Source organism: Mustela lutreola, chromosome 1, assembly GCF_030435805.1.
Source record: "Mustela lutreola isolate mMusLut2 chromosome 1, mMusLut2.pri, whole genome shotgun sequence".
NCBI classification, from domain to species: domain Eukaryota; kingdom Metazoa; phylum Chordata; class Mammalia; order Carnivora; family Mustelidae; genus Mustela; species Mustela lutreola.
Window position 1 is genome coordinate 283,483,920 of NC_081290.1, and position 11,571 is coordinate 283,495,490.

An 11,571-nucleotide genomic window follows, 5' to 3' on the forward strand; every position below is an offset into this window, starting at 1 on the left:
TTCTCTGCCTGCCTCTCTGCCTACTTGTGATTTCTGTCTGTCAAATAAACAAATAAAATCTAAACAAAACAAAACAAAAAAACAACTTACATGGACTCATCATGTCCCCCAGTCTACATGAGGGCCACTTCCGGGGACTCAGAGAGGTACGCACAGAGCACTCCTCTTATTCTCATGATCCAGGCCCATGAAGCCCAACAAGAGAAACTAGGTGGTTGACCCACGATTGTAGGCCCCTTTTTGACTGAGCTTCCACCCAGGAGATGCACCAGTCAGGCTGGGGCCAGTGTTAGGGGAAAGAAAGAATCCTACATCTAGGAATGGTGAGTGTAGAGGTCTGAATTTTTATGTAAGTAATCTCTATACCCAGTGTGGGGCTCGAACTCACAACCCCGAGATTTGGAGTCCCATGCTCTACTGACTGAGCCAACTAGGCACTCCAGTGAATTTTTAAAACTGGTCTAAGCTCCACCCCTCTCATCCTGATCATGACAAAGGACCTGACCAAAGGGAGATGGCTCCATCCTGGGCACAGCCACATTCAGGGAATGAACTGCTGTATTGAGGTGTGTAGACCAGGAGGGAGGGCCAGAAATTTTCCTGAGGTTTTGTTTTAAGTAAACTCTACCCCCAACGTGGGACTTGAACTCATGACCCTGAGATCAAGAGTCACATGCTTTTTGAGTTTATATTTGAGGAGGTTACTTCAACACCCAATGCCTGGGGTTGAGAGAAGGTTTGGAAGGGCAACCATATCCCTAGACTATAAGCCCATTATGGAGTGGCTTTTGGGATAAAAGTCACCCTGTTGCTAGATCAAATCATCCAGAAAGTTAAAAACACAGATTAGTATCAAGAACCACAATGATGTGGCCGCAGTTAGCTGGTTGGACTGGAGCAGCACCCGTGTAACCACAAAAGTGTGAGGCATCACCGATAGCCCCAAGAGGGAGTGAAAGGTTCTATGTATTCAACACCTCAGGAGTCAACAGAGGCAACACGGCATATACTCTGGCCTCTCTAGTCCCAGGAAAAACAGATGAACGTTGCCAGGAATCACAAGTCTGGCGTGGAGTGGCACCAGAAGCACAGAGTCCCTTATTTTCTTTTTTTAAGATTTTATTTATTTATTTGACAGACAGAGATCACAAGTAGGCAGAGAGGCAGGCAGAGAGTGAGAGGGGGAAGCAGGCTCACTGCTGAGCAGGGAGCCTGATGTGGAGCTCGATCCCAGGAGCCTGGGATCATGACCTGAGCCGAAGGCAGAGGTTTTAACCCACTGAGCCACCCAGGCGCCCCCAGAGTCCCTTATTTTGTGCCAATTCTATGATGGCGGACCTGTGGTCATGTCTGGTATGTTGAGGGATCCAGGCAGAAATGGAGACAATCTGGACAATGCAGGATCAACCAACAGCCTGATTTCTGTCAGTCTCATTAGAGAATGACCCTTTAGCATGGGCATCTACATAAGTGATCTAAACTGGTCCACTCTGATTTGTTTCCACAGTTAGCTGAAAATGTTACCATCCAAAACTTTCTATTGGGTGGTAGGGTTACTATTGCTGACATTATCTACCTGGCATTTAGGTACTCCTGGATGTTGCAAACACATCTTGTAGCAAACACATCATGTAACAAACACAACTTGCTTTCCAGTTGGACCTGCAAGGTTCATGCCCTTTGGCTAAGCTGGGCTTGAGTTGGTCCATATAGATGAAGGTTTGTCAATTTCGTTGATCTTTTCGTTGAACTTGTAGGTTAGCTGATTTTTTCTAATCTTCATTACAGCCTTCCTTTTGCTCGCTTTGGGTTTAGCTTGTCCTTCTTTTTCTACGTTCTTAAGGTGGATATTTAAGTTACTGATTTTAGGTCTTTTCTTTTTATAAATGTAAGATTTGACAACTATAAATTTCCCTCTAAGCACTGCTTTGGTTGCAACTTGTAAGTTCTGGGTTTGTTGTGTTTTTAAAGATTTTTAAAATAAATCTTAAAGAAGCTTCTAATTTCCCCTGTGATTTCTTCTATGACCCATTAGTTATTTAAGAGTGTGTTGTTTAATTTCCACGTATTTGTGAATTTCCCCAGTTTCCTCCTGTTATTTCTAGTTTCATTGCATTGTGGTATGAGAACATATTCTGTATGATTCCAGCCCTTTTAAGTTTATTGAGACTTGCTTTATGGTTTAACATATACTCTATTCTGGAGAATGTTCCATGTATGCTTGAGGATATGCATTCCACTAGTGTTGGGTGGAGTGCTCTATAGATGTCTGTCCTTACTTGGGCTTGAGTCACGCGCTGTGACTTTTCTTTTAAAGGAGTCTACCTTGATAGAAGCTATTTCTGTCTGACTGTGATAATAACATCTGTTTTTGCCTGGTTTTAATATAAGGGCTAGGAGCGTTTCCTAAGTGGGGCTGATAGCAAGAATTTAACTGGATTTCTTTGGGTCACCTTTGAGCAGCGTTGTAAACCCAAACTAAGACGATAAGAACACTAAGAGTAATCAATGACTCATCTGTGGTTTTCTATGGGAGTTGGTCTGTCTCAAGAGAGTCTCCCTGAGTGGGATAAATCTCCCTTATATAAGCAGCCAGGACTCCCTGGAAGGGAAAAAACCAAACCAACCAACCAAACAAACAAACAAAAAACCCTGAGACCTTTTACTGTCATCTTGGAGTGGGTATAAGATTGGCATGACAGACAGTAGGAAGGACTGAGTGGCAAGATGGCTCAGCTGTTTTTATTCTCCCTTAACAAGCAGCACATGTCCTCCCCCTCACCTCCCAAGTGAGCCAGCAAAATTCTAATGATTCATCTGGTTTTTGTCTGTAGTGGTAGTAAATTTCCCTCCATTCATGTTTAGTGTGTGTGTGCTGTCTGAAAGGGGACAGAAACTTCTGTATGCCCTAGATGAGTCTTAGGATTGGTTGTTACGATGGGGCGGACCTGAGGGTGACCCCTCCACTCCCCAGTTCTACCCGGAGGAGTGTTAGTAACTCCTGGGCGATGTCTGGCAGTTGACCTTGAATCGATATCCGGGTACTCTGCTGGTAACTACCTCCCCAATTTGTTCTCATGAACAGGAAATAAAGTTGAAGACCCCTTACTGCTTGGTTGATTATTCAATCTGGTCAACATGTGTGCTGCTGATTCCCTTGGTCTTCCCTCAGAACTTGTTAGTAAACCCCTGAGGTCCTCATACTGAAAACCATGTTTCTTTTTTTTTTTTTTTTTAAGATTTTATTTATTTGACAGAGAGGGAGAAATCACAAGTAGGAAGAGAGGCAGGCAGAGGGGGGGGGCAGGCTCCCTGCAGAGCAGAGAGCCCGATGCGGGGCTCGATCCCAGGCTCCTGGGATCATGACCTGAGCCGAAGGCAGAGGCTTTAACCCACTGAGCCACCCAGGCGCCCCTGAAAACCATGTTTCTGTCAACATCTCATCCCCCATGCCCAAACAGTCAAGAACTGTGGTAAGGTCTCTCATTTCACCCTACTTTCAAATAAACAAGTTATGGGGATACAATTTTGTGGCTACCGGCAGAAAACGTGAGACTTTTGAGTAAGAGATGAAGGACTTTATTACTCAGGGGGCCTGGGTAGCTCAGCCGTTAAGTGTCTGCCTTAGGCTTGGGTTGTGATCCCGGGGTCCTGAGATCGAGTCCCTCATCGGGCTCCCTGCTCAGCGGGAAGCCTGCTGCTCCCTCTCCCTCTTCCTTGTGTTCTCTCTCACTGTGCCTCTCTCTGTTAAATGAATAAATAAAATCTTTTCTTTTTTTTAAATCTTTTTTTTTTTTAAAGATTTTACTTACTCATTTGACAGAGAGAGATCACAAGTAGGCAGAGAGGCAGGCAGAGAGAGAGGGGAGGAAGCAGGCTCCCTGGCCAGCAGAGAGCCCGATGCGGGACTCGATCCCAGGACCGTGAGATCATGACCTGAGCCGAAGGCAGAGGCCCAACCCACTGAGCCACCCAGGCGCCCCATATCTTTTTTTTTTTTTTTTTAAAGAACTTTATTACAGCACACAAGTGTCATGAATGTGAGCATATCGGTCCCTTCCCCTTCCCCTCAAGTCTTGCCAAAGCAAGGCGGCCGGACTCCTATAGGTGCCTGGAGGGACTCTGAGCTGGGGGCATCTAGGTGTTTTATAAGGGGCAGTAATACGCCAGCCCTTTGCTTCAGAGGGGCGAGTTGTCTCTACTGTCCAAGGCTGTCCACTATACAAACATCCAGCAAAAGACAGTCTGGAACCAAGGTAATGTCTCCGCTCACTACACCTGTATTCACGTGAGAGAGGCGGTGATCAGTGGTCTCCTACCGCCTCACTCCTCACATCTCACTAAATCCTCATGGCAGCCCTGCCAAGTAGGTATTTAACTGACTTGGTTTCACAGATGAGGAATTGAAGTCCAGGGAAGTGAAGTGAATTACTCCCGGTGACAGAGCCAGTAAGCAGTGGATCCGGGATCAAACCCGGGCCAATATGATTCCAGGCCTGTGTCTTGTCCATCTTCCTGCAGAACTTGAGGCATGGCGGGGCTCTGAGGGGAGAAAGATGATGGCAATTCCCTTGAGCAGTGGGACAGGATTGTGGGGAGGGTGGGAAGGGTTGAGGGGGGCCAGGAGCCAGAGCTGTAGGACCTTGGAGACCACAGTAAGGACTTTGGATTTTTGTCTAAGGGTGATTGGGAGATGCCGGAGAGTTTCGAGCAAAAGAGTGGTATGACCCGATTTATGTTTTTTTAAATTCTTTCTTTATTTATTTGACAGGCAGAGATCACAAGTAGGCAGAGAGGCAGGCAGAGAGAGTGGGGGAAGCAGGCTCCCCGCTGAGCAGAGAGCCCGATGCGGGGCTCAATTCCAGGACCCTGAGATCATGACCTGAGCCCAAGGCAGAGGCTTAACTCACTGAGCTACCCAGGCGCCCCTGACTTGATTTATGTTTTAAAGATTTATTTATTATTTATTTGAGAGAGAGAGAGAGAGTCTTGCCGGTTAAGTGAGAGCACAGTGGGAAGGGGCAGAGGGAGAGGGAGCTGAGTGCAGAGCCCCATGTAGGTTTGATCCCACAACCCCAAGGTCACGACCTTACCAACACCAAAAGTCTGATACTCAACTGATTGTGCCACCCAAGTACCCCTTGATTTATGTTTGTTTATTTATTTATTTATTCGCTTATTTATTTTTGAAGATTTTGTTTATTTTGTTGGAGAGAGGGAGAAAGAGAGAGCACAAGCAGGAGGAGTGGCGGGCAGAGGGAGAAGCAGGCTCTCCCCAAGCAAGAAGGGCAATGTAGAACATGATCCCAGGACCCTGGGATCATGACCTGAGCTGAAGGCAGACGCTTAACTGACTGTGCCACCCAAGCGTCCCCTGATTTATGTTTTAAAATAATTGTTTCCTGTTCTGCAAAGTGGGGATAACAGTAGTACCTTCCCGATAAGGTTGGCATGAGGAGTAAATGATAGGGATTAAACAGAAGGAGGAGTGCCAGGGTCTTAGTTGGTGCCAGGAAGAATAGCTGTTGGCTGAGTGGATACTGGCCATGACGGTGACCGAAGGTGCACTGAGAAATTTAGGATGGGACTGGGAGCTGAAGACAGTATGGACCTGGAGGGTCTGTACATGCCGGCTAGAGTTCAAGAGGTCCTCTAGTCAGCTTGGCATAACTTACCTAGGGTCAGGCCCAGAGTCAGGAGCACTGCTGCCCTAGAACCTGCCAGTAGATGGAGACAGTGAAGAGGGGCACAGGGCTCTCCAAGTAAGCAGACGGCAGCAAGGGTCAGAAAATAGCAGTTTCAGGCAATCTATGTACAAGGAAGATGGGGCCAGGAGAAGGGCGTTCAACCTCCAGGTAAGAATGCAGAAGCATGTGCTGTCTAGTTAAAGGAGGAGGTTGCCAATGAGATTACGGGGGCGGGGGGTGTCTAAATCCTAGCTCCTTCTCCCCTGCCCTGTGAACCGCCCTAAGGCCCTTCAGGCTACACTTTAGGGCACCATTGCCTACCCCATCTGGCTTCTCCAAACCTAATAAGGGAGAGGATGCTTAAAGAAAAAGAACACAGAAGGTTGGGGGGGGGGGCGGAAATCGAGTCCAGTGTTCAGGGAGCACGAGTAATTTTAACAGAAACCCACCTAAAAAACAGCATAATGGCCATAATCATAACTATTCTAGATCATTCAGCTTCACCGACCCGCGGGAAGCGCTCCGCGGCCGCTGGACCCCGACCTGCACATGCCCGGTACAGTGCTCATCAGCCGGCCCGCGTTTGGAGGACTTAGATTAAAAAAAAAAAAAAAAAAAAAAGTGAGGGGCGGACTTCGCATCTGTCCCAGGCCTTGGGGTTAAGGAGATCGGCCGACTGGGCCTCCGAACATGCAGAAGAGGGTGAGGGTGTCTTGAAATAGGCTGAAAGGTACAGAAAGGGAGGACGACCCCCCGCCTGGCCGGTCTTGCGGGTTAAGTGAGAAGCACTGACGACGGAAGAGGCTGCACGGGGGCGCAAGGGGCCACTTGTTATCATCAGGGGTGTTGTTGATTACGCCACTGCCCAGCCTGCCCCGGGGCCCACTTGTGCGGAAAGGGAAATCCAAGGGGGAGATGGAGGCCAGCGGGGATTTCTCAAACCAAGTGGTCCCCATCTGCGGCAGGAAGGGCGACCCCGCGCAGCCACTTTCAGGTCCTGCGACCCGAGCGGCGTTAGCCCGGAGACTCCCGCCCTGCGGCCCAGCGAGCCCAAAGTTCGTCTACCCGGTTGGCGCGGAGGAGCTCGCCCACAGGCCGTGAGCTCCAGCAGCAGACACGCCCCACTACGGGCAACTTGACGTCTGAGAGGCGCCATTTCCGCCCTCATCCTGGGCCTAAAAAGAGGGGGCGGAGCCGAGCGGAAAGCGCTCTGCTTGTACGTCACGTCCGGTGAGCCTAGTGGCGACAACGGCAACATGGCTCTGAACGGTGCTGGTGAGGGTTTGGGCTGTGGGGGCCTATGGTTGCGGGGTGCAGGAGGTAGCCCGCTCGGCAAAGACCCCTCTGTCTCTTGTGCCCCTCTTCCCCCAGAAGTCGACGATTTCTCCTGGGAACCCCCAACCGAAGCGGAGACGAAGGTTCTGCAAGCGCGAAGGGAGCGACAGGATCGCATCTCCCGGCTCATGGGCGACTACCTGCTGCGTGGTTACCGCATGCTGGGCGAGACGTGCGCGGACTGCGGGGTGAGGAGACACTCAGGACGTGGGATCCGGGTTGGGACCGCGGACCAGGCCGCCCGGCCCTTCCCCGACTCTCCCCTCTGGACCCCATCGCCCTGCATCTCACCCTGTGTCTCATCCGTGCCCGCGTGCTTTCTGCTTCTAGACGATCCTCCTCCAAGATAAACAGCGGAAAATCTACTGCGTGGCTTGCCAGGAGCTCGACTCAGACGTGGATAAAGATAACCCGGGTGAGGGGCGAATGTGCTTGGAGAAGCTGCGTGGTGATAGAGGCCCAGAAACAGTAGGTTTGGGAGGTGACAGTGGAGTCTGTGGGTGAGGCGGAGGTAAGGCGCTTTCCCTTTTCGGCTAGGACCATTCATTCAGTAGAAGCACTAAATACCTGTGTGCCAGACACTATCAAGAGTCTGAGCTCAGTTGGGCATAGTCCTAATGGGAGAGATGAAGGAAGGGCATGACTAGCTCTGACACAAAGAAGAAAACGGAGGAAGGAAAAACATCTCAAGCATAGGAAGACCAGAGCAGTAGAGAGGAGGTGGCCCAGGGCTGATGGGGGACAGACTTCCTGACCACTCCATCCACTTTCTCCTCTTTTAGCTTTGAATGCCCAGGCTGCCCTCTCCCAAGCTCGGGAACACCAGCTTGCCTCCGCCTCGGAGCTCCCCTCCGGCTCGCGGCCAGCCCCTCAGCCCCCAGTACCCCGTCCAGAGCACTGTGAGGGAGCTGCAGCAGGGCTCAAGGCAGCCCAGGGGCCGCCCCCTCCTGTTGTGCCTCCAAATGCAGATGTCCTGGCCTGCACACAGGAGGCCCTTCTGCAGAAGCTGACCTGGGCCTCAGCTGAGCTGGGCCCTAGCACTTCCCTGGAGACCAGCATCCAGCTGTGTAGCCTAATCCGGGCTTGTGCTGAGGCTCTGTGCAGCCTGCGGCAGCTGCAACACTGAAAGGCCCCTCCTGAGAAAAACCCTCTAGAAAAACAGCTGTCCTCTTGTGTGGTTTGTTCTTTTCTTGGTTCTGAGTGTGCATGCCAGCTCCAGCTCCACTTGCCTTTTTCCTGCCTTTGGCCTCTTACTCTACCACTGTCTGCTCTCTTTGATGCCCTGAGAGATTCATTGGGCTTGTTTGTGCTTGCTTTCTCCCACTCAGAATGAGGGGGGAGGGAGAGGACTATATGATACTTTTTGTCCGAGGAGGAGGTCATAGCCTCCTCAAAAGCAGGAACAAGAGGGATGGACCTCTGCGGCATCCCTCCAGTGCTCAATTCCCAGTCTTGAGTGAGATTTTGGGTTTCAGCCCCTTTTGGTATCTTCTCTGTCCCCTGAGCATTCTGATCCCACCATCCTGACCCACCTCATGCCCAGTCAAGGTACTCAGACACGAGACACTGACAGGGCGTCCGGTTTCACGTTAGGGACCCAGTGTGGACTTAACTCAAGTTTCCTGACTCCCCACCCCCAGGCTTAGATCCTTTCCCTGGGGAGTTAAAATTGAGCAGAATAATTAAACACATTTTTGTGGGGGGAGCAAAGAAGAACCGCTAAGGAACCCCATTCGCCGCTTTCAGTCTCTTCCCGCCCCTTTTTCTCGCTTCGTTCTGGTGGATACCCCATTCCCTTTCTCAGCTTTTCGCGATGTGGTCCCACCACCGTAGCCCTTTTAAGAGAGGCCCCGCCCATACGAAGGGGGTGGGGCAGGGGCGGAGTCGGAGGAGTCGGGGAAGGAACAAAGCGCGGCCTGCGAGCGGCGGCTGGGCTCGGCCGGCGGGGCCGCGCGGTGCGGGGCCTGCGGGCTGCGGCCCGGGCGGAGGGTTGAAGGGAAAGAGGCAGCATCGCCATCCGCGCCGGCCGGGCCATGAATGGGCTGCCCTCGGCCGAGGCGCCGGGCGGTGCTGGCTGCGCCCTAGCCGGGCTCCCTCCGCTACCGCGCGGCCTCAGCGGTCTACTCAACGCAAGCGGGGGTTCGTGGCGGGAGCTGGAGCGCGTCTACAGCCAGCGCAGCCGCATCCACGACGAGCTGAGCCGCGCGGCACGTCTCCCCGATGGGCCCCGCTACGCTGCGGGCGCCACCAACGCGGGACCCGCCGCCGGTCCCCCCGGCCCGCGTCGCCCTGTCAATCTCGACTCAGCACTAGCAGCGCTGCGCAAGGAGATGGTGAGCGGCTGGGCCCCGGGCCAGCTGGGCGGGGGGCTGCAGTTGAGCATGAATGTCCCGGGGCGGAGCGCAGTCAGAGGCCCGTAACCCGGATCTCATGGCTTGAGCGTCAGAAGAACTGCAGAAGCGGGTTGGGTCAGAGGGGGTTACAGTAACAATGATTATAGTTGCCGTTTATGCCAGTAGTTACCATGTGTTTTTTAAGTGCTTTACTCATGTTACTTTATTCCATCTTGTTAGGTAAATGTTACCCCTATTTTACAGATGAGGGTCAGTGACTTGTCTAAAGATTTACAGCTTGTAGATGGCGTTGGCTGTCCACAAAAGTTTGTTGCTTAGAGAGGTGCAGGAAGATTGGCTAGGGCTGAGGGTGGCCTGGACCCCAACCCCAGCCCACCCTCAGTCTTTTGCAGGTGGGGTTGCGGCAGCTGGACATGTCCCTGCTGTGCCAGCTGTGGGGCCTGTACGAGTCAATCCAAGACTATAAGCACCTGTGCCAAGACTTGAGCCTGTGCCAGGACCTGTCATCCTCCCTGCACTCAGACAGCTCTTATCCACCTGATGCTGGCCTGTCTGATGACGATGAGCCTCCCGATGCCAGCCTGCCCCCGGACCCGCCACCCCTCACTGTGCCCCAGACACACAATGCCCGGGACCAGTGGCTGCAGGATGCCTTTCACATCAGCCTCTGAAGAGCTGGGGGTGGGGGGAACACGCACCCATGCAAAAGGCTCAGAAACTCAGCCCGTAGTCAGTACTCAGACTTCTAGTGCCTGCTTTCCCTGTTCCACCTCACTTCACAAGAAGGCAAACCTTTGGGCCCCTCAGAGGTAAAATTGCCAACGCCCTCTCTCCCGACTCTGGTTAGCTAGCACTGGGGCAGGCACCTGGGCTACAGCCTTGGCCCATGGCACCGAACCTCCACTCCTCTCACATGTGTACACCCCAGCTTGGCCAACCTGCTGTCTGGTGGTGGGGCCCAAAGCATCTGGCACTCCCCTTGACGTCTCTGGGATTGGGATGAGTGCCTGGTTCCCATCTCCTTTTCACCTTTTGCTGCTATTGGCAGCTGCTGGCTCAGGGGCATCCCACCTCTGGTCCCTGGGCTCCACTGCTCTAGACCAGGGCATCCCCATTCTTGCACCCACCCACGGCCGGGAGGGCCAAGGCTCCGTGCTGGATATTTAAGTTTAGGGGCCAGACTCTTGGGCACGTAGGTAAATAAATACTCTCTCAGCGTTCTTGTGTTCTGAATGCCTGGCTCTGGGGCGGGGAGATAGCGGTGTTTCTGGGAAGTGCGGTCCCGCGCTCCGCCGGCAGGTGGCGCCGAAGACCCCCGAGTGGAAGAAAGGCTTGCCTACGAGGGAGTGCGAATCCTCCCTCCACCTACCCGGCTGGCGAACATGCGGACCTGGCCGAGCTAGCACCGCGGTCTGCGACGGCGGGCGAGTGACTTCCCCTCTGGCCGGAGATCTGGGAGCCCTACCCTCCCCGCCCCGCCAACTCGCCTTGGTCGTTCCTGGCCGGCCGGGAAGGAAAGAGAAGGAGCCGCCTATCTTGGGAGAAACTTTCCACCCCAAGTGGGGGCGGAGCTGGGGCGGCACAGGAAATGGGTGGGCCGGAGCCCGCGGGCCTAGGGGCCCTTCGGAGGGAGAGGGGAAGGCGCCTCCAGGATGCGCCCGGGAGCTAGTGAGTGCTCTTCGGGTGGGAGGAAACAGCTGCAGGGGCAGAAGGGGATGAGGTGGCGACGGCCCACACTTCCCCAGAGGCCACAGAAGCCCTGGGCGAGGGGGCGGGGAGAAAGGACCAGGGCCCTGCGCTCCGGGGCAGGAGACCCAGCTCTGGTGAGGAGCGTCTACGTTCCAGACACTCCCATTCTGCACTTACTCTTGTACAGGCCGCCTGGCTCCCCAACAGCACTTGGAGACTTTAGGCCTGTGTGTGAGGGACTTCCTCTTACGGAGGACCACACCGCTGGGCCTGGGAGACAAACCCACGTGTCAGGCTCGCCGGAAGAAGCCTACACATTTGGGGATGGTGGGTGTTCAGACCTCCAGGCACACACATAAACCCCCTACAGCTCCCTGAGACGAAGAGGAGAGGACCTCGTGGTTACACACTTAGGCTTCCAGGCTGCTCACCCCCACACCCTGCGCACGGTCCCTTGCCTCTGGAGACAACAGTCGGCACTCTTGGCAGGTCAGAGAGGCTGTTCA

At 53.2% G+C, this 11,571-nt stretch overlaps 2 protein-coding genes and 1 non-coding gene across 3 annotated transcripts; 2 read left to right on the top strand and 1 right to left on the bottom strand.

Moving 5' to 3' along the window:
* Window positions 1–363: 363 nt before the first annotated feature.
* Window positions 364–436, bottom strand: TRNAW-CCA (transfer RNA tryptophan (anticodon CCA)). The gene has a single exon. It is a non-coding gene; the product is annotated as a tRNA-Trp (tRNA).
* Window positions 437–6,831: 6,395 nt separating this feature from the next.
* On the top strand, window positions 6,832–8,183 carry ZNRD2 (zinc ribbon domain containing 2). The gene is made up of 4 exons (XM_059147295.1): window positions 6,832–6,962; window positions 7,059–7,210; window positions 7,353–7,437; window positions 7,805–8,183. The coding sequence occupies exons 1-4, from the start codon at window positions 6,944–6,946 to the stop codon at window positions 8,146–8,148; spliced, it is 600 nt and encodes a 199-aa protein (XP_059003278.1). The 5' UTR covers window positions 6,832–6,943; the 3' UTR covers window positions 8,149–8,183.
* A 147-nt stretch (window positions 8,184–8,330) lies between these two features.
* FAM89B (family with sequence similarity 89 member B) lies at window positions 8,331–10,596 on the top strand. The gene is made up of 2 exons (XM_059147304.1): window positions 8,331–9,355; window positions 9,769–10,596. Exons 1-2 carry the CDS (start codon window positions 9,056–9,058, stop codon window positions 10,045–10,047), a joined length of 579 nt encoding a protein of 192 aa, XP_059003287.1. The 5' UTR covers window positions 8,331–9,055; the 3' UTR covers window positions 10,048–10,596.
* Window positions 10,597–11,571: the final 975 nt, after the last annotated feature.

What these genes read in the sequence shown, in the direction of transcription:
- ZNRD2 (XM_059147295.1), top strand. An exon ending in AGACGTGCGCGGACTGCGGG is followed by an intron (nt 7,211 to 7,352) that starts GTGAGGAGACAC and finishes TTCTGCTTCTAG; the next exon opens with ACGATCCTCCTCCAAGATAA. An exon ending in CGTGGATAAAGATAACCCGG is followed by an intron (nt 7,438 to 7,804) that starts GTGAGGGGCGAA and finishes CTCCTCTTTTAG; the next exon opens with CTTTGAATGCCCAGGCTGCC.
- FAM89B (XM_059147304.1), top strand. Translation starts at nt 9,056, where the DNA reads ATGAATGGGCTGCCCTCGGCCGAGGCGCCGGGCGGTGCTGGCTGCGCC. An exon ending in CAGCGCTGCGCAAGGAGATG is followed by an intron (nt 9,356 to 9,768) that starts GTGAGCGGCTGG and finishes AGTCTTTTGCAG; the next exon opens with GTGGGGTTGCGGCAGCTGGA.